We start from the raw sequence: 22,762 nt of genomic DNA, 5'->3' as shown, positions 1-22,762 counted from the left end.
TGCTTCCTTCAACACAGCGCTTCACTCGCTCCCTCTTCGGCCATGTCACCTCTGTCAGCGATGTAGATAACTTCCGTCTCTTCCACACCCCGCTTGGTCGCCTCGGCCTATAGGGTCTCCTACGCTACGTCCTAGACGATACAAAAGCCCTTAAGAATAATATAGTCTATACACGCTTCGCGAGAGTCGATACGCTAGAACTCGCGTACTTTAGAGGTCTAGCGCAGCCATACAGCAAAGAGGCATCAGACTGGCTAACGAGCTCCTTGAGAAAGAGGAGGGTCTGGTACTACGTATATAAAGCCGATTAGTACTCGAGAGTGGTGGCAATAGTGTATATTTAGAGGGGGATTCTAAGAAGGGACGTCGGACTACAGATGTTACGGACGGGATTTGCGACAGTGTACGAGGACAAGATGAGAGCGGAGTTTAGTGGGAAGGGGTTCGAGGAGAGTCATAGAGCTGCTAAAGAGACGACGAAGAGCAAGAGGAGAGGGTCATAGAGGGAGAAAGGAAGGTTAGAGTCGCCTAGAGAGTATAAGAATCGGTATAGGGATGGCACTGGTGATGGGAAGGGATGTAGGACAAAGGTTCGGCCATGAATGCCTGTAGTAGGGTCCGAATATGCTACAAGCACTCTAAGAGACACCATGCCGTTTTCTCTATTACACCTGTTCTGTTGGCGCAGGACTTCGAGGCAGCACACGGCAAGAAACGACTCAGCAGCAATTACACACTCAAGTGTTCCTTCCAATAATGACTCTTGAATTGCTTGTTTTTCACAAGCTCTAGTGCTCTAGGCAGCGCGGCAGAAGATGCATGATGTAGAGAAGACTCCGGGGATATGCGTTGATATGAGGAGAACTAGAACGACGTTCGGCTAAGAGTTGAGTGAGACCTTAGCTGAGGCAGAAGACGAAGGTTCAAAGTTCTGCAGACCGCGCCGGAACATTGCCCTGCAACAAAAAAACACAGTAAAAAAGCAAAAACTCACAAAAGGACGTGCTTTCCTGAAGGAGCATCCACACGTTTACAGACGACGGGAGTGAAGAGCACGAAACCCCACGAATTTATGACGCGTTGTCAGGGAACCAGTCGCTCGTATGGTAGGCTTAACATAGGCGGTGAGCATATACAGTGTTGAAGTGGAGGCTTCGGACAAGAAAGGGTCTGATGAAGACACATCTATGTGATTAGGGCGCCTTGGGCAGGTCTGAACGTGATTTTTCGTGTCTGTAGTAGCTCATAACGGACTATGGTTATCACTCGTTGAACGGACATGGTTTTGTCTCTTCAAAGACAAGCTATAGAGCTTGGCTACATCTGTTGGGCCCTTTATCCCCATTCTTCTTGTGTCGCATCAAGAAATTAGAGTTTCGTGGGCATCGATTCTGGCCAGGTGCGACTTTGACTAGACCAAGCAGCATTTCAGTAATGCCTGAAAGAAGATCTCAGCCAATTCACTCTACCTTCATAACCACGTTCCTTTTCATCATATGATTAGCAGATGATTCATTGTCTCATTGCGTGCTTTTCCGGGTACTCATCGCTTGCAAGGCGTCATATACTGTAGCTCTGCTGCCACTTCTGTGCGAGATATACACTTCACTCAAGCCGGTGCACTGTACGAACCGTGGCAATCTTTGTCAGCGACGCTTGTCGTGCTGAACTGCTTGATCTCAGCATCGTAGCTCATCCATCGACCGTTTAGCTTTGTTAGTTGGATGGCGCAGAAAAGACATCGATCGACACGTGGTGCTTGGTAATATAGTTGCTGCAAAAGACGTTCGTCCTCGTCGACGAGACCATCCTTGTTGAAGAAGCTTGATTCGTAATAGGTAGTCGTTAACATCAGTCCTCGCATGACAAAATCTTCTGGGAGTTGGCGCTTGGTTCCACCGAAAGACTCTGGGAATTCATTGTGCTCTATATCCTTATTCGAAATTCCAGATCGACTAATCGTGTTAAGGAATTCAACGACCTTGGCCCAAGGAATGTAACGCTCGAATCAAGGAGGAAGGACGATCGATGGGTCAGAAGATTGGGGTGTGAAGCTTTGGCAGAAGTAGCTAGAAAGAAATTTCCGTATAGCATTATGCTCTCAGCTGCCCTTTGGTGAGTATGCTAGCTGAAGACTTGTAGTGGGCGTGGCAGGATCGTAACGAGGCCGAGCACGTTCCCATCAGAAAAAACGACCACTCTGGTGGACGCCCAAAGTCGAACTCTTTTTTGATAGGGACGTGCTGCGACCGCTCGCTAGGCTCTGGTCAGTGTGGATGAACATGATTAGCATCGAGGGTGCACTCCAGCAGCTCATAGAGGCTCCTGATCGTTCTCGAGGCGACATGTCTAGTGTTATCGCTCGTTGAATAGGTAGACTTAGCTTCCTGGCGCACGACATGCTCGAGGTCGTTGTTGAAGGGATTGACTGCTCGTGAACACCAATGCTTTCTCGTGGTCAATTCGAGACACTCGTGTGGATGTATATATATATCTTTCGGAAGACGCTGTTTGTACTCGGTGTATTGGACCATGAATGTCCCTACGAACAAAATCCAGATCGATGTTGTCGCAACATAAACATGCTCGAAAGTCAAGCTACGCCAGGTCCCGACCTAGCTATATCTGATCCTTTTGTAGATTCCTGTTCTCGCTCTCTCCCGTTCCTGGTCAAGTAGATCCCGCTGCTCAGGAAATCTCTCTTCGAGATCAGTGATGAGTTTCAAAACATCTTCGCTCATTCTTTCGTTCTTGCAATACTCTTTCGCTTCCTCCAGGAAGTCGGCTGGCCATGACCCTGTCCTTGCGTAGTTCTCAAAGATTTCAAGGACTTTTACCAGCTCTACATAATATATCTTTATGCATTCTCTCATTAGCTCTTGATCCCTGACAGTAACATGCTTCTCGTAATTTCTGGCGTCTAGATACCATCTCCATTTCCACTTCAATTCACGTACATACGACAGTGCACAGCCTGTGTACGAATCATACAGTGGCGTAACACCAGCTTCGGCCAAGGCCAAGAATTTCTGAATAGAGTTGCTTCTTGCCAAAGCATTTGGCTTCTCGAGGATCGCATGGAATGCAGACAGATTCGGACTGATTAGGGCAGTAACATCTTCACCAAGGTCGCGTAGAAGATCGAGCCATACCACATGGTCTTGAGCTTTCGTAGCGCACCAATGAGACAGGAACCCTACTCCCGTGTTGAAATACTGGCAGTCCCTGGCGTGTTCTCGTGACCAAGCTCTTCCTTTCTGTACCACGAAAGCATGCTTCATCCTCCGCCAATTATCGTGGCCACCCCATGGATGTCGAGATTCGAAGTTCATCCCACAGATGTGACGACATTCAACATAACAACCGCGGTTTGCGAGAATCTGTATGAATTGCCCGAAATCTCCATCGCTCACGACATTGGGGTAGTTGGTCCACACGAGAATATCCAGAAAGTCGTTCAATGTTCCTTCACTCCAAGAGCTAGATTCGAGCGCTCTGTCGAGGTACGTAAGATCTCTGTGTAGCAGAGCGATATAAAGGGGTAGAGCACCTGATGTTATCAGATTCGCAAGTCGCACGAGCAAAACAGGATTATCTGTAGACCAACGGCAATCATGGCACTTGTTAATATGTAGTAGCATGACGCCTGCCGTTGATATAGATGTTTTCTTCTCGAACCTATCTTCGCCGGCCTCTAGCGGGCACGCTTCAGCTGCTTCGGGCCCCTGTTTGATGGCAAGATCATACAGACTGCACCACGTGGATCTATCCAGTTTCTCAGACGTTCTACTGAAACAATTCTGCCAGAAATCCTCCGTAGAATAACTGAATTCTCGACCCCAATAAACGTTGTACGGCAGCTGTTGAGTCTTTTGAGAAACTTCGTCAAGAGCTGCTATTGCATAGGTCTTGTCAATTGTATTAGTTTGCTCCAGATGCTGAACGACATCACAGATAAGACACGACCATGGCAGGTCAACGTATCTACTTTGAATGTCTTTGCTCAAGTGCGCAGCTATCCACTTCGTGTCTTGCAAATAGGCATCGAACGTTAAGTGAATTGAGCGAACCACGACATCACCAGACACGTCGACAACGAAATCAACAATGTTTCCCAATATTGCTTTCGTACGAAAATCCATTGAAAATTCTTCAAGACGGCTACCTAGAAACGCAGTCTTGCCGTGACTTGTTTGTATAAAGGCGATAGCTTGGTAAAGAAGTGGCTGTTCGAGGTTTCGAGGAGCGCACCTCTCGCGGGAGATAACAAGATGTAGCAGTAGTGCGGCGTCGGCGAGCATGGCATCTGGTAGCTTCTGCAATATACGTTCGTACAGATCATCGAGCTTCGCAGGCGTGCCTTCTAGGAGCTTTAGCACAGCTTGAATTGTTGTCGATTCCGTGCATGATCCCACTAGCTCATCCACAACAAATTTTGCCCATAGCATCACGCCTTGAGCCTTCTCGAGAAGTCTATCTCGCACCTGTTTGTCAAACAGTTGCTGTATCATCGGCAGATACAGCATCTGTTTCGCTAGCTTGCGATCGAGGTAAGCGGCAACGCTGATGCTGTTATGTTTCTGCATGAGTATAGTCGGCCACTTCTGAAACGCTTGCCAAATTTCTGTCTCGGGACGACTTGCGAAACACATCTTCATGCCTGTCCGATCTCGTAGTGACTCAAGAAACGCACAAAGCTCCCACAAACTGCCTTCGTATTCGTCAAGACCATCGACGAACGCACAGACATGTGCATCAGCTGATCGTAGCGCTTCGGCTAAGACGTCTAATGAGTCATTGACTGAACCGGAGAGAAGTCGCTGATGAACATCTTGGTCGTCTAGGTATTCTGCGACGACAGAAACCGATTTCATGAGTTGTCGCAAGAACAAATTCACCATGCCGAGTGGCTGATTTGCCAGATCCTTGCCAGCACGGAAATCGAAGAAGAAGTGCACAATCGTCCAATTTTTGCCACTAGCATTCAATTGCTGTAGAGTACTTCTGCTATCAACCAAGTATCTGATGAGAGTGCTTTTACCAGAACCTGGTTTACCAGCGATCCAGAAAGGAGTGTCTCCCGATCGAAGCCAGTCGAAGATCTTGCTGTCAGCAACCCATTTGAAGGAATCTGGACCAACCTCAACCAGGTCAATGTGGTCCCTCTTCGTATTCGACCCAGCGTAGTTTAGGGCGTTGTATAAGGCTGACACACGTTATCCAGCGGTTCATATAGGATACTGGCAGAACCTACCTGTTCTTCTCTGCTGTGCTGTGCCGCTCTCAAACAAGTCGCTATGAAGCGCATATTGGTTACCGAGATGGACTCTTGCATGTCCGGAAATGTGGATATCACCGTAACGTTGTGGCATATCAGCCTGTGGAGTAGCTTCTGCACTCATTTTGTCCACGATGTCGAGATTGTGTAACGACTGAACAACATGGAGGCGTCTTACATGGATCGAACGTACGTCGATATTACGGAGCTAAGATCGGAATAGTATGTGTTATCATGGGAAGTTGTTGAGAACGCGGTCGGAAGTGAGAGCTTGGAAGTTAGGCTGCCAAGTAGATCTCACATGACAGACATAGTCAGCCTCGTATGCGACTATGGTCAAGCTGCCGCAGAGGTGACTACGAACGATGGAAGGTGTACCAGTGGTTGGATTGTGTGACATCCTTGGACAGGGGTTCAACGTTGACCAGATTCTAGCAAGTTCACCGGGATCGACCACAAGTATTGGTCTTTTGTGATTGAAGCCATATTATCTGTTGACAGCGAAATTCAGCCTTAGCAGGATATGCTAGACTGGTCTTGGAAAAGACGAGCTGTCGACCATCGTGTACAGAGCAGATTGGTGGACGAGAACGAGGATAAACAACACTATTACTTTTTCCGCGTAGAACAAAAATAGCCGCTTATCGATACGAGCAATCGTAAAAATGTTGGAGTTCAAGTTGCGACTCAACTCTCATGAGCCTTCAATTTGAACAATAACCATCACCATGCGCACAACATGATTACATACTAACACGTTCGAAGTCACCCAATATGCCAAAGGCACTACACCACAAACGCTCCTCGAGTGCGGCCTCGCCGTACTCGAAGCCAGCCGCAAAAGCGCAAAGCAATGCAATCTTCAAGATGAACACAGACATAGGCCAGCACGTCCTAAAAAACCCTGGTGTCGCGCAAGCAATCGTCGACAAAGCAGATCTGAAACAATCCGACATCGTCCTTGAGGTCGGTCCAGGTTCTGGAAACTTGACCGTGCGCATTCTCGAGAAAGCCAAAAAGTGTATCGCAGTCGAACTCGATCCTCGAATGGCGGCCGAAGTCACGAAACGTGTACAAGGAACGCCGGCAGGGAAGAGATTGGATGTGGTGCTGGGGGATGTGATTAAGACCGACTTACCGTACTTTGATGTTTGTATATCGAATACGCCGTATCAGATCTCTAGTCCGTTAACTTTCAAACTTCTGGCGACTGCGCCTGCGCCACGTGTGTGTATACTCATGTTTCAGAGGGAGTTTGCGTTACGACTCTTCGCGAAACCAGGCGACAAGCTCTACTCCAGACTCTCAGTCAACGCGCAGATGTGGGCAAAGATCGACCACATCATGAAGGTGGGCAAGAATAACTTCAAGCCGCCACCAGCAGTCGAGTCTAGTGTCGTTAGAATGGTGCCGAAGAACCCACGACCGAACATCAGCTATGAAGAGTGGGATGGGTTACTCAGAATATGCTTCGTTAGGAAGAACAAGATGCTGCGCGCGAATTTCTTAGGCACGACCAGCGTCCTGCAACTGCTAGAGACCAATTACAGGACATACTGTGCACAAAACGACATTCCTCTAGACGATGGTCCACTGGAGACAACTGATGCCGCAGATGCCCTCATGAAAATCGAGAACCACAACGGTGAGAAAGACGCATGGAACGGCTTCAACGGTGAAGTAGACGACGACAACGACGACGAGATAATGGACCTAGATGACGAAGATGACGATCTACCCGCCTTTTTCAAAGAGGAATCGAAGCTCAAACTGCCAAAAGGCGCGAATCGTAAAAAGAAGGGCAAAGTACATGAGCTGGTACGGGAGAAGGTTCGCTCCATACTGGAGGACAAGGCTCAGCTTGCGGACAAACGAGCTAGGATGTGTGACGAAGGCGACTTTTTGAAGTTATTGTATCTGTTTAACCAGGAAGGGATACACTTTACTTGAAAATCCGAAGAGAAGGTCACTGTGGCTATATATTCCAATCAAGCTAAGCAAGCATCGAACATGCTCGATTGGCAAGTGGTCTAACGATTACGTATCCCGAAGGAGAGTTGGGTTTTCGAAGACGATCTCGTCAAACCACGGACGAAGAAAAAGTGCTAGAAGCAAGCCGACCAGAACTAAATTCCGGTACACCTCGATTCGAGGCCACAGGATGATCTACATTGATCGTCATTACGCTACAGACACTATCCATACCAGCCCAACGCCTCAACCCATCACTGCATCTCGCCTGGCAGCAACCCGAATGAGTAGCGCGAACCATAAGCAGCAAGCAGACAAGCATAAATACCTTGATGCTGCATTGGAGCAGTCCCGAAAATACACAGCGTGATACTCCACCTCCACAAACCTCACCAACCCACAAAGCCGTCCCCGTACCCATCAATCCCGAGACTGTCCGAAAACCACTCCTGCTGCTGCACTTGCCGGCCACCCCTGTCTCGAATCGGGCACCCGTCGGGTACTCATGCATCGACGCATCAACGCGAGATTTTAGCTTGATCAGGGGTATACATCTACATGCCGAAAACATGATCTGGCGGGGAGCAGGATTAGTCGCAGTCGAGTAGTGTCGTTCTTTCCTGTTACGAGCAGGCTACAACGACTGTGTGTAGTACTATGTCATGTCAGGTACGTGACCGCGGGGTATGGGAGATTAAGGAGGGGAGGGGGAGAGTGCTATGACGTGGTCGAGGGTGGATGTGATTTGATGTGCTTGAGGAAAGAAAGGGGGAGGGATGGAGGGGTTGGAAGGGGTTCGATCTCTGCAGAGTAGAGTGTGAAGAAGAAGGCTGTGCGAAGTTCTCGAGTACCCCTTCCATACCAGTTCGTCAAACCCGTGAAAGCTCAAGTGTTCTTCTAGCTTAGGTTTAGAAGTCTACTGTCATGATTACCTGACGAGATTTGTTTCATCGAGAAGCACCACGGTGCCAGCGATAAGCAACAAAAGAGCAGAACACGATCTGTAGTGGAAGTGCCATAATTCAAACAGACGGTAGTCCTCTCATTGAAAAACTCCCAAACACAAAGGGGTATCTATCTTACTCATCTCCAGATTTAAACTCAAAGTGCCAATAGAAATCATCTTCGATTACCCTCGCTACACCTACGTGTCTCCGCGCACTTCATCACTAACATCAAATTCGTAAGAACCCATCGTCCATACCAATCTCATCGCTCACACAGATGCTGCAAACCGGCCAATATTCCAAATAAGATAGTGCTGCTTTTGCCGCCGTACAATGCGAATAGGGTATCTTAACTTTTTCGTGCTTTTCTTGACATCCTCTCTGAGGATGACCTTGTACGCAAACGCTAGCAGCAGAAGTGAAAAGACAAATCAGCAGATAACCAGCCTGCTTTTAAATCATTCGAAACAGATGTTGATGAAACGCTCGTAGAAGTCCAAGAAATTAGCCGCACCAGATCATTCCCTCCTTGCCATTCGTGAAGAATCAGAAGTGTCGAGAAAGAATATCACTTTCCCTTTGCTCATTTGCTCACATAATACCATCGTCCCTCCGTAGTTGAGAGTAATCCACACTCGCTCGATTGCTTTTCGGTCTGGCAGACATCTCTTCACCGGGTTGTCTCGCAAGACTTCCATTGCGACTGGCCTGCCGTGAACTCTGCTTGCCCAGGGTTCGTAAAGTTTGCCTTTCATCATCGTCAACGTAGCTTTCTCGCCTAACGTATTCGCGACCTTGCTCTTCAGCTTCGAGAGCAAGCAATTCCTCCTTCTCACGCCTTTGACCGCTTGTTGCAGCAGAAACAAGGCTGGCGCTACCCTGAGTCAAACTACGACGTGACGGTGTTCGCGATGACATGCTTGGTGCACGCTGAAGATGGCCAGTTTTGGGCCTCAGATCGATATTCTCCTTGTCACGGTTGTTCATGCTGATTTGAATACCGCCTAGATCGAGCTTCACCGGTGGTGCTTCGGTATTTCCATGACCATCATCAGTAATATTGAGGTTGAGCCCATTGATATTGATACTCATACTGGTGCCCTTTGTGTGACCAAGAGCACTGCCAGAAGATGTTGGGGCTCGCCCACGTGCGCTTGAGGAATCCTTTGAAGAAGAGTGATGTGTGGCATGGCTCGCTGTGCTTCCACTTTCTGACCTTTGGTCGCTGACGTGACGAGGTACCACATTCTTGAGAGTCTTCAAATTCTCAGCAGTAAGGTCGGTCAGTGGCATACTACCCCGCTTGCGCATGTAGGCTTCTGCGTCAACTTCTTTTTGCTCAGCTGCTGACATGGTTGGCGCAGAATCAGTGGTGCGACGACGTGGCATAAGTCCCTCCCGGGTTGCGGTCGCCACATAAACAGTCTTTCCACCATCATGGTATGACTTGGACTTTGGTGCAAGCTGAGGTCTGTCAGACATACCTTCCAGGGTCGGTCGCCGGTATGCAGAGGGAGGTCGCCGAGGAGATGCGGGAGGTTTCTTGTACGTTATCATTGCCCCAGGATCCATGAGATGCACTTCTTCTTCCTCGTCATCATCTTCCGACTCGCTATATTCATACTGCACCGATCGCCGATGAGCTGACACATTGGAGTGATACGTGTTCGACCTGCCTGGCCGTGGTCTTGTTGTAGTGACGGTTGTGGATGGTTGCGGTTTCGGTGGCGGCGGCATAGCCATTCGGTCCATATCTACACTCCGTTTTGAGTCTCTGGATACGATTTGTGGTCTTTCGCGCGAGATAGGTCTCTCGACAACCTGAAGTGTGCTTGTCCGTGATGGTTTCTTGATCAATGGTGGTCTTTCTTGAGGTGCCGTACTTAGGCGACGTGACAGGGTGGCAGGCGGTTGTGGAGGCTCTTCAAATACGGGAGGTTGTTCGTAATAGATTTGTTGCGTGGGCATATAGCCTATCGGAGTGCTAGGCACAACGTATGAAGGGTAGGGCGCAAATGCGACGCCGGGATAGGCGGTAGTGGGAGTCGACACTGGCCAGGCATGGTGCATGGGGGCGTATCCAGGAAAGGGTGCCTGCACAGGTGTACCACCAACGTACATGCTTGTGGGTCGAGTTTTAATTGACGACAATCGTCGTGATGGTGGCCTGGTTGGCTCTTCTGTCTTCACTTTTGGTGCAGCAGTTTTGGAAGGTTGCGATGTTGCTTGAGGTGCAGACGTATTCGGTTTTTCTGCCACCTTCTTCGGGTCGAGACTACTAGGAGGATCCTTAGGATCGAAATGAAATCCGTATCGGTCGCATACCCAACAGATACCTGGCTTGTGGCAGAACGGTTTCTTCACTGGTTCAGGTACTGCTTTCGTTTCTTTCTCTTTCGTGATCTGCGTCGCAATACGATCCGTATCACGAGCCACCGCCGTCATTGTGTAGGGTTTCCGTTCACGTTCGGTTACGATGGCAGTATCTATTTTGAGATCCGACTTTCGACGTTGTGAGGAGGCCATACTTGAGACGGTTGGTGCTTTAGATGCGTACCCAGAATCTGTACCGTCATAGTTGTAACATATTAGATCAGAGGAAAAGTCGGACTCGGAGGACATATGCCTCTTCACTGCAACATTGGCATTGGCAGTGGTGCGAGTTCCAGGAACTGAAGCCTGAGCCTCATCGTCCCAGTCCTCTACGCTCGCAGGCAGAGCTGACATTAGACGGGAGCCTATCCGGCTCTTCTATGGTGAAGTTCAGTGTTCGGAATGAAGAGAAAGGTGGATCACAGACAAAGTTGGACTTGTGTTGCTTAGGGCAAGACGAGCTGGACTGTGTGGGGTGAGAGAGTGGCTCCCGTTCGGCAATCCCCAGGCTCCAACTCTAGACAATCCTAGCCTAGAGGCTCCGTAAGGATTAGCCCCGTTTTGCTGGCTCTGAATGTGACGCAGATTTGTCTTTTTCTCGGAACAATCGTTGCTGGATGATGGTGAGCAAGGACTTTGTTGCCAGAACGATGGTTCGCGTTTCAAGAGCAGCAAGGATAGTTGATGAGATATTTCGATCGGCCAGTCTAACGAGAAACTCTGTGATCAAAAGCAATGCCGTCCGAATATGCCTCTGTTTTAGGTTGCTTCTAAGTGAAGAGTAGTCTTGTCGTCGAAGTGCAATCCAGGTTACTGCGATGCTGAGGATGTAACAGCCGAGGGCGAGTCGAATACGACTTGCACCTCCGCAGAATGCGAGACGTGTTTCACAACGCACCGCAACCATTCAATGGTGGGTAACGTATTGGTTGCTGTGGTGAAGATTGAGGACAATGGCATTGACAGTCGTCAGTGGTGTTCTGCTGCAAGTATCCGGACTTGAATTGGTCAAGAACGCATCGTATGCAAGTCATGCACTGCTGCAGCCGTGTACCAGGGAGTTTGACGTGCTATCGACATCCCCATCGCTGGCAGGGTAGAAACTAGACACGATTCTGTTCATTTGTGCTCAGCCAGGGAGTTATGGCGGAAAATTTTCTGATATGAGTGCTACCCAGCATTATCATTCGACGAGCACATGCGAGATGACATGGTAAAAGCATAGACGAACCATTTTTAGGCAGGCACACTCGGAGCGTTGGCTGCAGGAGTTGCTCAAGTGTGTGAAGTCCTTTCTTCTACTGGCCGTGAAGTCAGTCAAAGATTTCTACCGCATGCAGAAGCTGCAGTCTCTTGCACTAGTAAGAGCCATTGAGTGTAGCATTCTTTTGGCTGGAGTGGAATCGAATATCTTGTGCATGCTTACGCTTGCCAAGGACCACCAGTTATTGGATGCAAAGGGAATGGAAACTGAATGCTGCCCAAAGCTCCAATGAGTGTTGCAGCCTAAATGCAATATTTAGCTTTCACTAGCAAATTCACGCAACCGGTCGACAGCTTTATGGATCTGGCAATCTTTTCGATTCATACTCGATGTGAGCGTACGTATTGAGTCAACGACAACAATATGCGTCAATGTCTACCGTGATGTCTACAAGGAATCGCAGAAGCTGTGGTTGTCCATGCAGATGTCGCTAAGACAAGTAGCCAAAGGAAAGTGTTCGCGAAGTTACACAAAAACGTGTCAATATCAGAATGGCAGGGGAACAATGGCTTGAAGCTCGGATACTGTCTACATCCTGGTCTCAAGTTCGCTTGTGCCCATTCTGCGCAATTCTACCTTCTTCTAAGTGGTACGGGTTGGCGGGTGCTTGTTGGCGTTGTCGCACGAGATCAGCTTTGTGTAGCACAAATTGATAATGAGGATATGCTTGTGCAGCCACCACAGCGACGATGTCATACCTCTGCTAGGAGCATATCGACGTATGCATAGGCTTTTCAGCCGCCCTCATACTCGTCCCTCTCGTCCTATGTTGTCGTTGTGTTTCGTGAAAGCAACACTCAGCAAGATGAGGTGAGCCAGCACCACGAATGGTGAGCTCTATTTCGATATCGAGAACACATGTCTTGTGAAGTTCCTTCCACCCATGTAGTATCAAACTCCGATCCTCCAAAGTAACGACTTTCTACCCAAGCTTCCATACTAGCGTCAGGAGCAAAAACAGCGACTAGCACGCTGTAGCGCAGTCTGTGTGGTTCCTGACATCGTCCGCTCTGACAAGCTCATCCCGGCGTACAATACCGAGTGAGGGTCAATGTGGCACAAACATGACCTAGATTACATGCGTTCCACTGGGGTCAAACCAAGGAGAGTCATGCCATTCCATAACACTTGTCGGGCAGCTTCATACAGAGCTAGTCGCGCTTTCTTGAGCTCGGGCTCACTGCCGACTACTTGCAGCACGTCGTAACTAGAGCTGAGAGCATGTGACATTTTGAAGAGATAGGTTAGGATTGTCGAAGGCTCTTGTGTCTTGAGTGTGTTGGCGACAACATCTGGATACTGGGCTAGAGATCGGACTAGATCAATGGCGTGCTGTTCCTTCAGCAAGGACAAGTCTGCAGAGCCTAATGAGCTGATATCGGCCTCGGCCTTTCTTTCTATCGAACACAAACGAGCGTGAGCATACTGGAGATATGGACCAGTATCTCCTTCGAAAGAGGTCATTCGCTCAAAATTGAATTCATACCCGTTGCGGACTTTGCCCATTAGGTCTTGAACCATAATCGCAGTAATGGCAAGGATGTCGGCAGTTGCTTCGGGATCGTCGAGTTGTTCGTACTTTTTTTCATTCTTTACCATAACTTCCATCATGACATCCTTGACATGCTGGATAACATCGTCTAGGAATTTGACCGTACCTTTTCGCGTGCTCATACCCTTGACCATGCCAAAGGTGATGTGCTGGCACCTATCTGAGATCTCCTTGTGTCCCGCGAGTTCGGTGGCCTTGAAGAGCTGAGCAACGTGTTCGTTCTGCTGATCCGCAACAACATAAATCATCTTGTCGAAATGCCATGTCTCCCATCGTTCAAGGATGTGAGCAAGATCACGGGTAAGGTATAATGGTGTTCCATCTTTTCGCTGAATGATGGCTTTGTTCAGCTTCTTTGCACCGTGCTTCGTGAAGTCGATTAGGACAGCGCCCTCGGAGTCTTCCGCCAGCCCAAGCTTTTTCAGGTTCGCCAATACCTTGTCAATCTCCTCGCCGTTGACTTGCGATTCTCCAGAGTAAACATCGAACTCAATGTTCAAACGAGCGTATGTCCTCTTATACTTTTCGATACTCATGTCTCGAAACTGCTTCCACAGAGCTAGGGCTTCCGGATCGCCGTCTTCCATTCTTTTGAAGTAAATTCGTGCCTTCTCGTCTTCACTCTCTGCAACGAGTGGAGCCAATTCCTTCTCAAGGTCAGACACGTCTTCACCTTTTGCCTTGTTCTCTTTAATTTGCTTCTTAAGGTCGTTTATTGGCACGTCCTGTTCAGCCTTGATCTTGCTAATCTTGACATATACTTCGAACAAGTGCATGATAGAGTCTTTGGCTAATTGTTCTTGGCTACCAAACTGTCGGAACCCGTTTGCCAGAAGACCATACTGCTTTCCCCAGTCTCCAAGATAATTCATTCTGACGACGTCCCAACCACTCATAGCGTAGAGTTTCGAGATAAAGCCACCTATGATTGTACTTCGTAAGTGACCTTGGTGGAATTCCTTGGCAATATTCGGAGAGGAGAATTCGACAACAACTTTCTTCTTGCCTTTCTCAGGGTGGTCAGGATCTATGAGACCTGGTAGTGGATTCGCTCCATAGATCTGTCGCTTGGAAAGGATCATCGGAAGTATACGTTTGCTGAGGTCTGCCGGTTTGAAGAAGAATTGAACAAACCCTTGATTAGGTTGTGCTGTGACGAGTACATCATCGCCAGTAGGAAATGCTTTGGCCAGCTCTTCAGCTCGTTCTGGTGGCTTGACTCCCTTCTCCCGAAGTGCCGCCACTGGCAGCATCAAATCGCCCTTGTCAAGTGTCTGTGTCCATGATAATATTCTGGTCACGTCTTCGATAGGTTTGTTGAGTATAGGTGAAAGTCTTTCAGCAATATGGTGTCGGTAGAAGTCCACTGGATTTTGTACATCCTGAGTACTTAATGTACTCATTGAGTCTGTTAAATCAGGCATGGTTGTGAATTGAGATAGTTTCGTGTTTGACAAGCCTGAGTTGGGATGTAAATCGACCTTTTTGCAGATTAGTCTATCAAATTTGGCGAAATTCCGTGCCTGTCCAAAGGCGTCGTGCGAGTAGTGGTGTACCCTCGATTGGTGAGAGAACTTCGTGAGTGAACGTAAATCTTGAGAAGAAAAAAAAGTTTTGATGCTAGGCAATCGCAAGAGCAACATCTACTGGAATGGAGTCACATTTGACCATGCATAAGTGATTCACGTCTTTCAGCATTTGTACTTGCCCCTGCCGTGCTTGGCACAACCTGATGCTCACAGACGTCGAAGAAAACGTTGCCGATACGACGATCCAAAAAGGCACAACGTCCGGCGATTAGTCTTGCCTCTACCTGCATAGACTACTATGCAGCTCAACTTCACGTTCTTCTTGCATTCCAGGAGTCTACATTGTAATCTACCAAATTCTACATCGCAGCAGTATGTCGGAGCACAATGACGAGGAAACCGACTCACAGCAGAACACCGAATTTGTGGATTCGTCTAGACCTTTTCGTTTCAAGAAGAGGCGTGATCGTGATGAGCGTGAAGAGCCTGTAGATGTGTCTGTGGAAAGCGAGCGTCGCCGGCACAGACATCGTCGACATCATCATAGCAGACACAAGAGGAGAAAGCTCTCTAATGAAGATATATCCTTTCAACCCAAGCTACCTCCAGCTGATGCATTTCGTGAATCTCTTTTCGATGCGCTTGCTGATGACGAAGGAGCCGATTTCTGGCAGGGAGTTTACGGTCAGCCGATCCATCAGTATCCGAGAACTTTCGCAGATGCAGAATCTGGTGAAGTTGAGACGATGGACGATGAGCAGTATGCACAATACGTACGCAGAAAGATGTGGGAGAAAAGCGCGGAAGGTATTCAAGCTGCAAAAGAGGTGAAGAGACGGGAGAAGAGAGAGGAGGAACAGCAACAGCGACAGCGGCGAGAACAGAGCCGCGTTGGGCTTGAAACTGGTCCGCCACATAACAATTTCGCGCCGTTCGACTTTGAGATCGAGGCAAGTTTGAAGCGTGGTCAGCAGCGCAAGGAGAAAAAGAGATGGCAGCATATCTGGCAAGACTACCTAAACAGATGGAAAATTTTACAGGACCTACATGAATCAAGTAGAACATCATCTGCTGACGATATTGAACAGATCTTCCTCCGGAATAAGATCGCATGGCCCGTCGAATCTGGTAAGCGAAAAGACTTGTCTTCTGACGAGATTGAGAAGTTCTTTCACCAAGTCGCAGAAGTGGCTCACGCCGATGACGCCAGTCATACCCTTTCAATATCCTCGATACTAAAGGCAGAGAGAATCAGGTGGCATCCTGATAAGGTTCAACAACGTTACGGGTTCATGAACGTTGACCAAAGCACCCTCGAGGGCGTCACTGCTGTTTTCCAGGTACTCGACCGTCTATGGAATGAACGCCGCACCAAATGATCAGAGAACTATACATGAGTCATATCCTGTACTGGCCTCTCTCCATCGGTCCACCTACGGTCGATGAAGTCCCGTGGGACGTCTCGAATCAGTACATGAACGTGATCTATGCCAGGTACTGACTGCAGCGAGACCCAGTTCTTGAACCAAATGACCTTGTCGGTGCCATCCCCAGTCATCTCGGCGATAGGTTCCACGAATTCTTTCTGCACAAAATGCTCGATCATGGTTCGAGCACTTGGCGTCAAGTCGCCTCGTGGCGGCTCTACCTCGAGTCGATTTTTTAACCACACGATGAGATGCGAGATTCCCTTGTCCAAACCATATGGCCAGTCGTTTGGTAAAATTTGCCAGTCAGAAGAGTCCTTGAAGGGTACAGGGTCCTTGTAGTCAAACGACAAACCAGTTTCAGGGGTTGAGTTGGCGGACGGCAACCATTTCAGCCGTTTCTGCATGACATATGCCATGATTGAGCCATATTCCTCCTTGGTAGCGGCAGACCACCTAATGTAGCGTTTCAAGTCAGATGGCCATCTTCGCAACACTTCCAACTTGTTCTCAGCTGTTTCGATTAGCCAGATATTAACACTTGCCATAAAACAGCATACCAACTATCTGCTTCAGCTCCTCCCATGTATGTGGCTCGAACTGTTCGTCAGTGATGGAAAGATTGTGACGGTCCACCACTGTCAATGGGAACGGCAGCACCTCTTTTTTGTTGTTCGTGTAGTCTTCAGATTCTAAATGGGGACCGGCGTTCCGTGCGCCTCCTCGACCCATGTTTGATATTCACTTGCTGAATCAGTGCCGATTTCCTTTTTGCTTAGGTCATAAGATCCCGATATCGGTTGATTTTGCTTCCTTGCCTACACAATGAGCCGCTGCTTGGGCCGGATCAACAAACTTGCATCTCTCTGCTACACAGAACGTTCACGTAGCTTGTCCATTCGGGGCAAATGCACGGCGAGTGGTACTTCTGGTATAGACGCTCTTTCCTGCTCGGAATTGCCCAGATGGGTTACAGTTTCCCAAATGAATAAAGAGGAGCCGCTTTCCGTTTCGCGGAAGCTTGCCGCTCCTACATATCTACTACTAGTATGCTGGGGGTCGAACGTTGGGCGCGACTCAACGTGATCGTCCGATGAAGCCTTGACCAAGAGCTGTAATATAGTCTTGCGCCTGCAGTGGACTTGGGAAGCACTTAATTCGAGCTCCGAGCCAGGCAGTATTAATATCTTGACTGCAACGCGTGAGTGAATAAAAAGCGGCTCACGAACATTTCCAGAAACTGTGGGGAAACTTTGTTGAGCATAGAAACATTCGCCGTCGAGGTATCTTTCTACGTACCTGGAGCAAAAGAGTCAGACCTGTGATTCAAGATCACCGCCAGATCCAGTGCATCGACCTTCGCAATGGAGTATGTTACACTCGCCTCCTACCTATTGATTGGGCGTGACTGACATGAATATAGTTCTTTAACGAGCTCCTACGTTCCAGCAGTTCTACTGGTGATTGCGGTTTTTGCAGTCGGATATGTGATCTCGGCAGGCTTTAAAGGCAGTGAGTACGAACATCTCTATGCGACGACGAATACTGACACTACAACCCCTCAGAGCCAGGTCCTTTCCTCAAGCCAGCTGAATTTCAAAACCTACCTCTAAGTCAAATCACAAAAACGTCGCACAATACCAAAATATACAGATTCGCCCTCCCAAATCCTCAGCAGGTGCTTGGCCTGCCGATCGGCCAGCATATCTCGATTGCAGCAGAGCTTGATGGAAAAGAGGTCGCAAGATCGTACACTCCTATCTCTTCGGACGAGGATCTGGGATATGTGGACTTCATGATCAAGTCCTACCCGCAGGGCAATATCTCTAAGCATATGGACAGCCTCAAGGTTGGTGACACCATGAAGTTTCGCGGTCCTAAAGGTGCCATGACCTATTCTCCAAACATGGTGAAGCACATCGGTATGATTGCGGGTGGAACTGGTATTACACCAATGCTTCAGATCGTCCGAGCAATACAACGAGGACGATCGACTGGTGACAAGACCAAGGTCAACCTGATCTTTGCTAATGTTAACCCGGATGATATTCTGCTCAAGGAGGATATTGATACGCTTGCCAAGCAAGATCCAAATTTCTCGGTATACTATGTGCTCAACAACCCTCCACCTGGCTGGACTGGTGGTGTTGGTTTCGTGACGCCAGACATTATCAAAGAGAAGTTGCCAGCGCCTGGCCCGGACATGAAATTGATGATGTGCGGCCCTCCACCAATGATAAGCGCCATGAAAAAGGCTACCGAGAGCCTGGGCTTTGAGAAGGCGAGAACAGTCAGCAAACTTCAAGACCAGGTCTTTTGCTTCTAAGCAGTTAACTAGGCAGTTGGCTAGGCAGTTAACTCAGCGGCAGGCTTGAGATTAAAAGGATAGATCACCAAGAGATCTACTTCGGACCAAGACCTCTGGAGCGGCTTCCGCCATAACGCCAAGCATAGATCGTCAAGCCATGCAACTCTGAAATAGGTGATCTGATGGCGCTTCTTGCATATGACGTCTTCACTCGAAATTCGTCCTGGCGAAATCATCAGCAACCACCAAGCCACGAAAGCTCGTCTTGTCCTAGGCGCTCAAGCAGAAGTGTCTTGCTCGGATTGGCTCTTCATACAAGACATGCCGTAGATACCGATCTCGTGTCTGGGCACACGTGGTAGAGTACACGTACATATCCAAAGATCATATACTGCCATGCCTTCTTGTCGTGGCGAAATTCACCACTCCTCATTGCCTGCACACCTGCTATTGCTCAGCCTTTTCCCTTCGCACGTTCAGTCGTTCATTTGCTTGATAAAGATACCCTTTGCAGCGTTTAGCGATTTCGACAATACAGCAGAACCACGTGTATATATTCGAGTTATAAACTTTACTACGACAGCATCAGGATAGCAACCATATACGACTCAGTGCCCTGGTCATTCCAGGACGTACCCCGCCCTAGGACAGTCGCAGCGCACTAAGTCGACCATTGATCATGGTCTTGTCATGCGGCCCACGATCCATTCTCACAAGCGTGGCCGTCCTTCTAAGCTGTCTGGCTCGCGCCGCCATCTCACAAGCATCAGATCCAGAATCTAAACGTGGTATAGCCTACCTAGGCACTCCACACTCAAGCGACTATAACATCTTCCTCTCCCGCCAGTCGCCCATAACCTGGTATTACAACTGGTCACCCTACCCCGTAGGTCGACCCAGCAGCTTCCGAGACATAGAATTCGTTCCTCTTTTACACAATCTCGAAACCCTGTCCGGCGACCTCAACCAACTCCGCAACCTCCCGCAAAGCTCGACACATCTCCTGACCTTCAACGAGCCAGACCACGACGTTTCCGGTGGTGGCTCGGATATCTCTCCCCCAGACGCTGCGCGCGCCTACGTCGAGCAAATTAACCCGCTTAGCATCCAAGCTGGCGGACGCTGGCAGATCTCCCACCCTTCAACGACCGGCACAGGCTCAGGCCTCAACTGGCTCCGCGCCTTCAACGCCTCATGCTACGAGCTCGACCCAGTCAACGGCTGCCGCATCGACTTCATCGCAACACATTTCTATGGCGACTTTCCGGCCCTGGCATCTTGGCTCGGGACCCTGAACGAATACTACAGCGGTACCACTCCCAACCCCTTACCAATCTGGATCACTGAACTCGCGCTTCCACAACAGAGTGCCCAGGCCACGGAAGTAATGATGAATACTACCCTTCCCTACCTCGATGATTTAGGATACGTAGGGCGATACAGCTGGTTCGGGATTTTCAGGAGGGAGAATGCGAATGCCTGGACGGGCGATGGCGTTTCGTTGTTGGATAATAGTGGGGATCTGACGAGACTGGGAGCGGAATATTTGACGACGGAGAATGTCACGTTTCGAGCGGGGATGAGTGCGGATGATCGGGATGCAGCGAGTGAAGGGTGGAGAACGCGAACGAGTGTGTATGTGATCGTGACTGTGGTGCTGGGCTTGATAGGTTTGTTGAGATTATGATAACGGTTTTCTCAAGTTCCCTTACTGTTCGCTACTTTTGTATTGTCTTGAAGTCACGTCCTCCCCGCGTGCACATGAATCGAGATAACCCAATCATGGTCGTACTTTGTCAAAATCGATTTGGATCGTAGAAAATCGCTGCTGCTCGAGTAAACTCTGACCGTTCACTCGATGATGACCGAGGTATACTGGGTAGTCGATCCGGAACAAGAATAGGACTGTTGTTCTAGCAGAAAGAAACAAGTGAAATCGGGCCGCTCATACCAAGACGAAATACAGCCACAACCATGCTGTACTATGAGGCCAGACACGGAATGCTTGGACGTGGTAGTGTTCTTCTCAGCGGTCGCGGATGAGAAAATAAAGCTCTGCTAGAAGCAGGAGGGGGTAAGTAAGCTTATATGAAGAGGTGCCAAGTCAACTCGGCTGCTGATCATGGGCAAAAGAAGCTAAAGTATGTCAAGGGTATTCGTGGGAAAAGCAGTAATCGCTGCGCTCGTGCCACTCTGAAGATGGCAGATCCTCAAGGATTTGAAAGTATCTCAATCGATCACATCTTCTATCCTCACTTTCTTGACTGTATCAGTGTGCGGCTGTGTCTTGTCAGACTCGACTTCCTCAATCTTCCTCTTCCCTTTGCCGTTTACAGCAGTCTCAGCTGGCGCAACAGTCTGATCGCCGTTTGTAGCCGGCTTGGGCTTTTTCCGTTTGACCATACCTGTCAGATCGTTGGCACCTGCTATGACCTCAGCCAGCTTAGCCTTCTGCTCGTCCATACTCGAGCTTCCAGCCCCAAGCATCTGACCAAGAACAGTACCCATTAGCTCTTGCTGCATATCTTTCTCAGTCTCCGCCTTGATACTGACAGGTGGTTTTTTGAGTTCTTCGAGACGCTGCTCCATCGCTTGCATGATATCCATTACGTCGTCAATGTTCTCTTGGGCCTTCTGCTTGTCCTTTTGCTTGTCAGCTGGTATAGCTTCCAGGTCTTTTTGCTCCTGTTCGATCCTCAACTTGCACGACTTAATAGCCTCTTCTTGATGGGCTGCTGCTTCCTTCCGCTTGTCCCAGTCAATACTGATTTCCCCTACCGGGTTTCCATCTTGATCACGTTGCTGGACTTGTGAGGCGGCTTCAAGAGCTAGAGAGAGCTTGTAGTGACACTCTGCCAGTATTGCATTACCGAGAGGATAAAGGTCTTTCTTGAGCTCGAGACACGACCTGAGATCTGTTTCGGCTTCGGCGTACTTCTCTCCCTCCAAGTTGATTTCAGCTTGCAGATCGTAGATATCTGAGATCTTGGTTTTTAGGATACGTGTTTCTTCAGCCGGTTTGGATTTTTCATCGGTCTCTGCGAGGCGTGAGTCCAGTTTTCTCAGGTATAGAACTCGAGAGAAATCGAGTATCTCATATGCATTGTTGAAGTCGTCTTCGACCTCTTCGTCTTCATCTCCTTCGCCTTCCGCATCGTCATCCCCTTCCTCTTCCTGGTCCGAGTCGTCCCAGTCAGCCGCATCACCCTCAATGTGGAAGTAGGGCTTTTCGGACTTAGTCTCGTTTGCATTGACAGTCTCGGAAGGAACGACATCGGCAGGCTCTGAGGTCTCGGTGATAGGCTGGAGAGAAGTAGGCGGGTCCGTAGCGGCAGTACTTGATTCAGGCTTGATGTTGCCGTTCGCCTTGCGCTTTCTGGAAGGCTTCTTGTCACTTCCTTTCAGCTGGACCGAAGCAGCAGTTCCACCAAGAACTGTGCTGCTCTTTTGCGCAACATGGAAAAGACAACGTCCGTAAAAGAAAAGCAGGTCTGCATTGTCCTCTGACATTTCACCATTGACCTCGGCCTGGAGTTCTGTGGCTTCTGAGTAACATTCTGCTGCCTCTTCGTACTTCTTGACTGCGTAAAATGCCGTTGCTCGTGCGGTCAGGTCCCTCAGCTTGTCTTGCGGCGATTCTGTTGAGGGTGTATCATGTTGTGGTAAAGTGGCAGGCTGGACAGAATCACCATTATAGTCGGCCAGTGCATCTCCAGTTGTACCGCTATCAGCCATTGTGCGATTATGTATTTGGACAACAATAGACGAATATTCTGCTACAAAGAATGGACCAGGACGAGTTTATATGCTCGAGCTAGATTGCGCAATTACTGAATAGTGCTCAGTAGCAACAAAGTAGTGCCGCGTCTTGAGGCAACGGTGAAGTGAGGTGAATAAGAGGTAAGTGAGGACGAAAAGCAGGCGCAATCCGTCTTCTCCTGCGCGACTTCCATAGATTGATCTCAACGCGTGACGTCGGTGTCGAAAATAGTTGCCGGTCACGAACAACAAGTGACGGTATCAGGAGGACAGCAAGGATCATGGTTGTTGTCGCGTCGCAACGCGTCTCGTGTGCTTTTCCAACGTGCTGGGGGGTACACTCTCTTGGAAACT

General features: G+C 48.9%; 9 protein-coding genes across 9 annotated transcripts; 4 read left to right on the top strand and 5 right to left on the bottom strand.

Annotated features, from left to right (window-relative positions):
• Positions 1–2,615: 2,615 nt before the first annotated feature.
• LTR64_002321 (uncharacterized protein) lies at positions 2,616–5,402 on the bottom strand (the record flags this gene model as incomplete). The annotated part of the gene is made up of 2 exons (XM_064896693.1): positions 2,616–5,206; positions 5,255–5,402. The coding sequence occupies 2 exons, from the start codon at positions 5,400–5,402 to the stop codon at positions 2,616–2,618; spliced, it is 2,739 nt and encodes a 912-aa protein (XP_064755643.1).
• A 650-nt stretch (positions 5,403–6,052) lies between these two features.
• Positions 6,053–7,228, top strand: DIM1 (Dimethyladenosine transferase; the record flags this gene model as incomplete). Its single annotated transcript, XM_064896692.1, has 1 exon — positions 6,053–7,228. The coding sequence occupies one exon, from the start codon at positions 6,053–6,055 to the stop codon at positions 7,226–7,228; it is 1,176 nt and encodes a 391-aa protein (XP_064755642.1).
• Positions 7,229–8,787: 1,559 nt separating this feature from the next.
• On the bottom strand, positions 8,788–10,722 carry LTR64_002319 (uncharacterized protein; the record flags this gene model as incomplete). The annotated part of the gene is made up of 2 exons (XM_064896691.1): positions 8,788–9,316; positions 9,413–10,722. The coding sequence occupies 2 exons, from the start codon at positions 10,720–10,722 to the stop codon at positions 8,788–8,790; spliced, it is 1,839 nt and encodes a 612-aa protein (XP_064755641.1).
• A 2,185-nt stretch (positions 10,723–12,907) lies between these two features.
• Positions 12,908–14,809, bottom strand: SYR1 (arginyl-tRNA synthetase; the record flags this gene model as incomplete). The annotated part of the gene is made up of 1 exon (XM_064896690.1): positions 12,908–14,809. One exon carries the CDS (start codon positions 14,807–14,809, stop codon positions 12,908–12,910), a length of 1,902 nt encoding a protein of 633 aa, XP_064755640.1.
• Positions 14,810–15,288: 479 nt separating this feature from the next.
• Positions 15,289–16,293, top strand: LTR64_002317 (uncharacterized protein; the record flags this gene model as incomplete). The annotated part of the gene is made up of 2 exons (XM_064896689.1): positions 15,289–15,674; positions 15,696–16,293. The coding sequence occupies 2 exons, from the start codon at positions 15,289–15,291 to the stop codon at positions 16,291–16,293; spliced, it is 984 nt and encodes a 327-aa protein (XP_064755639.1).
• Positions 16,294–16,301: 8 nt separating this feature from the next.
• LTR64_002316 (uncharacterized protein) lies at positions 16,302–17,073 on the bottom strand (the record flags this gene model as incomplete). The annotated part of the gene is made up of 2 exons (XM_064896688.1): positions 16,302–16,855; positions 16,902–17,073. The coding sequence occupies 2 exons, from the start codon at positions 17,071–17,073 to the stop codon at positions 16,302–16,304; spliced, it is 726 nt and encodes a 241-aa protein (XP_064755638.1).
• Positions 17,074–17,705: 632 nt separating this feature from the next.
• Positions 17,706–18,667, top strand: CBR1 (NADH-cytochrome b5 reductase; the record flags this gene model as incomplete). The annotated part of the gene is made up of 3 exons (XM_064896687.1): positions 17,706–17,710; positions 17,765–17,853; positions 17,907–18,667. 3 exons carry the CDS (start codon positions 17,706–17,708, stop codon positions 18,665–18,667), a joined length of 855 nt encoding a protein of 284 aa, XP_064755637.1.
• Positions 18,668–19,328: 661 nt separating this feature from the next.
• Positions 19,329–20,336, top strand: LTR64_002314 (uncharacterized protein; the record flags this gene model as incomplete). Its single annotated transcript, XM_064896686.1, has 1 exon — positions 19,329–20,336. The coding sequence occupies one exon, from the start codon at positions 19,329–19,331 to the stop codon at positions 20,334–20,336; it is 1,008 nt and encodes a 335-aa protein (XP_064755636.1).
• Positions 20,337–20,878: 542 nt separating this feature from the next.
• Positions 20,879–22,384, bottom strand: LTR64_002313 (uncharacterized protein; the record flags this gene model as incomplete). Its single annotated transcript, XM_064896685.1, has 2 exons — positions 20,879–22,287; positions 22,339–22,384. The coding sequence occupies 2 exons, from the start codon at positions 22,382–22,384 to the stop codon at positions 20,879–20,881; spliced, it is 1,455 nt and encodes a 484-aa protein (XP_064755635.1).
• Positions 22,385–22,762: the final 378 nt, after the last annotated feature.

The sequence above is a fragment of the Lithohypha guttulata genome, assembly GCF_036872675.1.
Source record: "Lithohypha guttulata strain CCFEE 5908 chromosome Unknown scaffold_2, whole genome shotgun sequence".
Lineage (NCBI taxonomy): Eukaryota > Fungi > Ascomycota > Eurotiomycetes > Chaetothyriales > Trichomeriaceae > Lithohypha > Lithohypha guttulata.
This window is presented reverse-complemented; position numbering and strand designations above follow the sequence as displayed.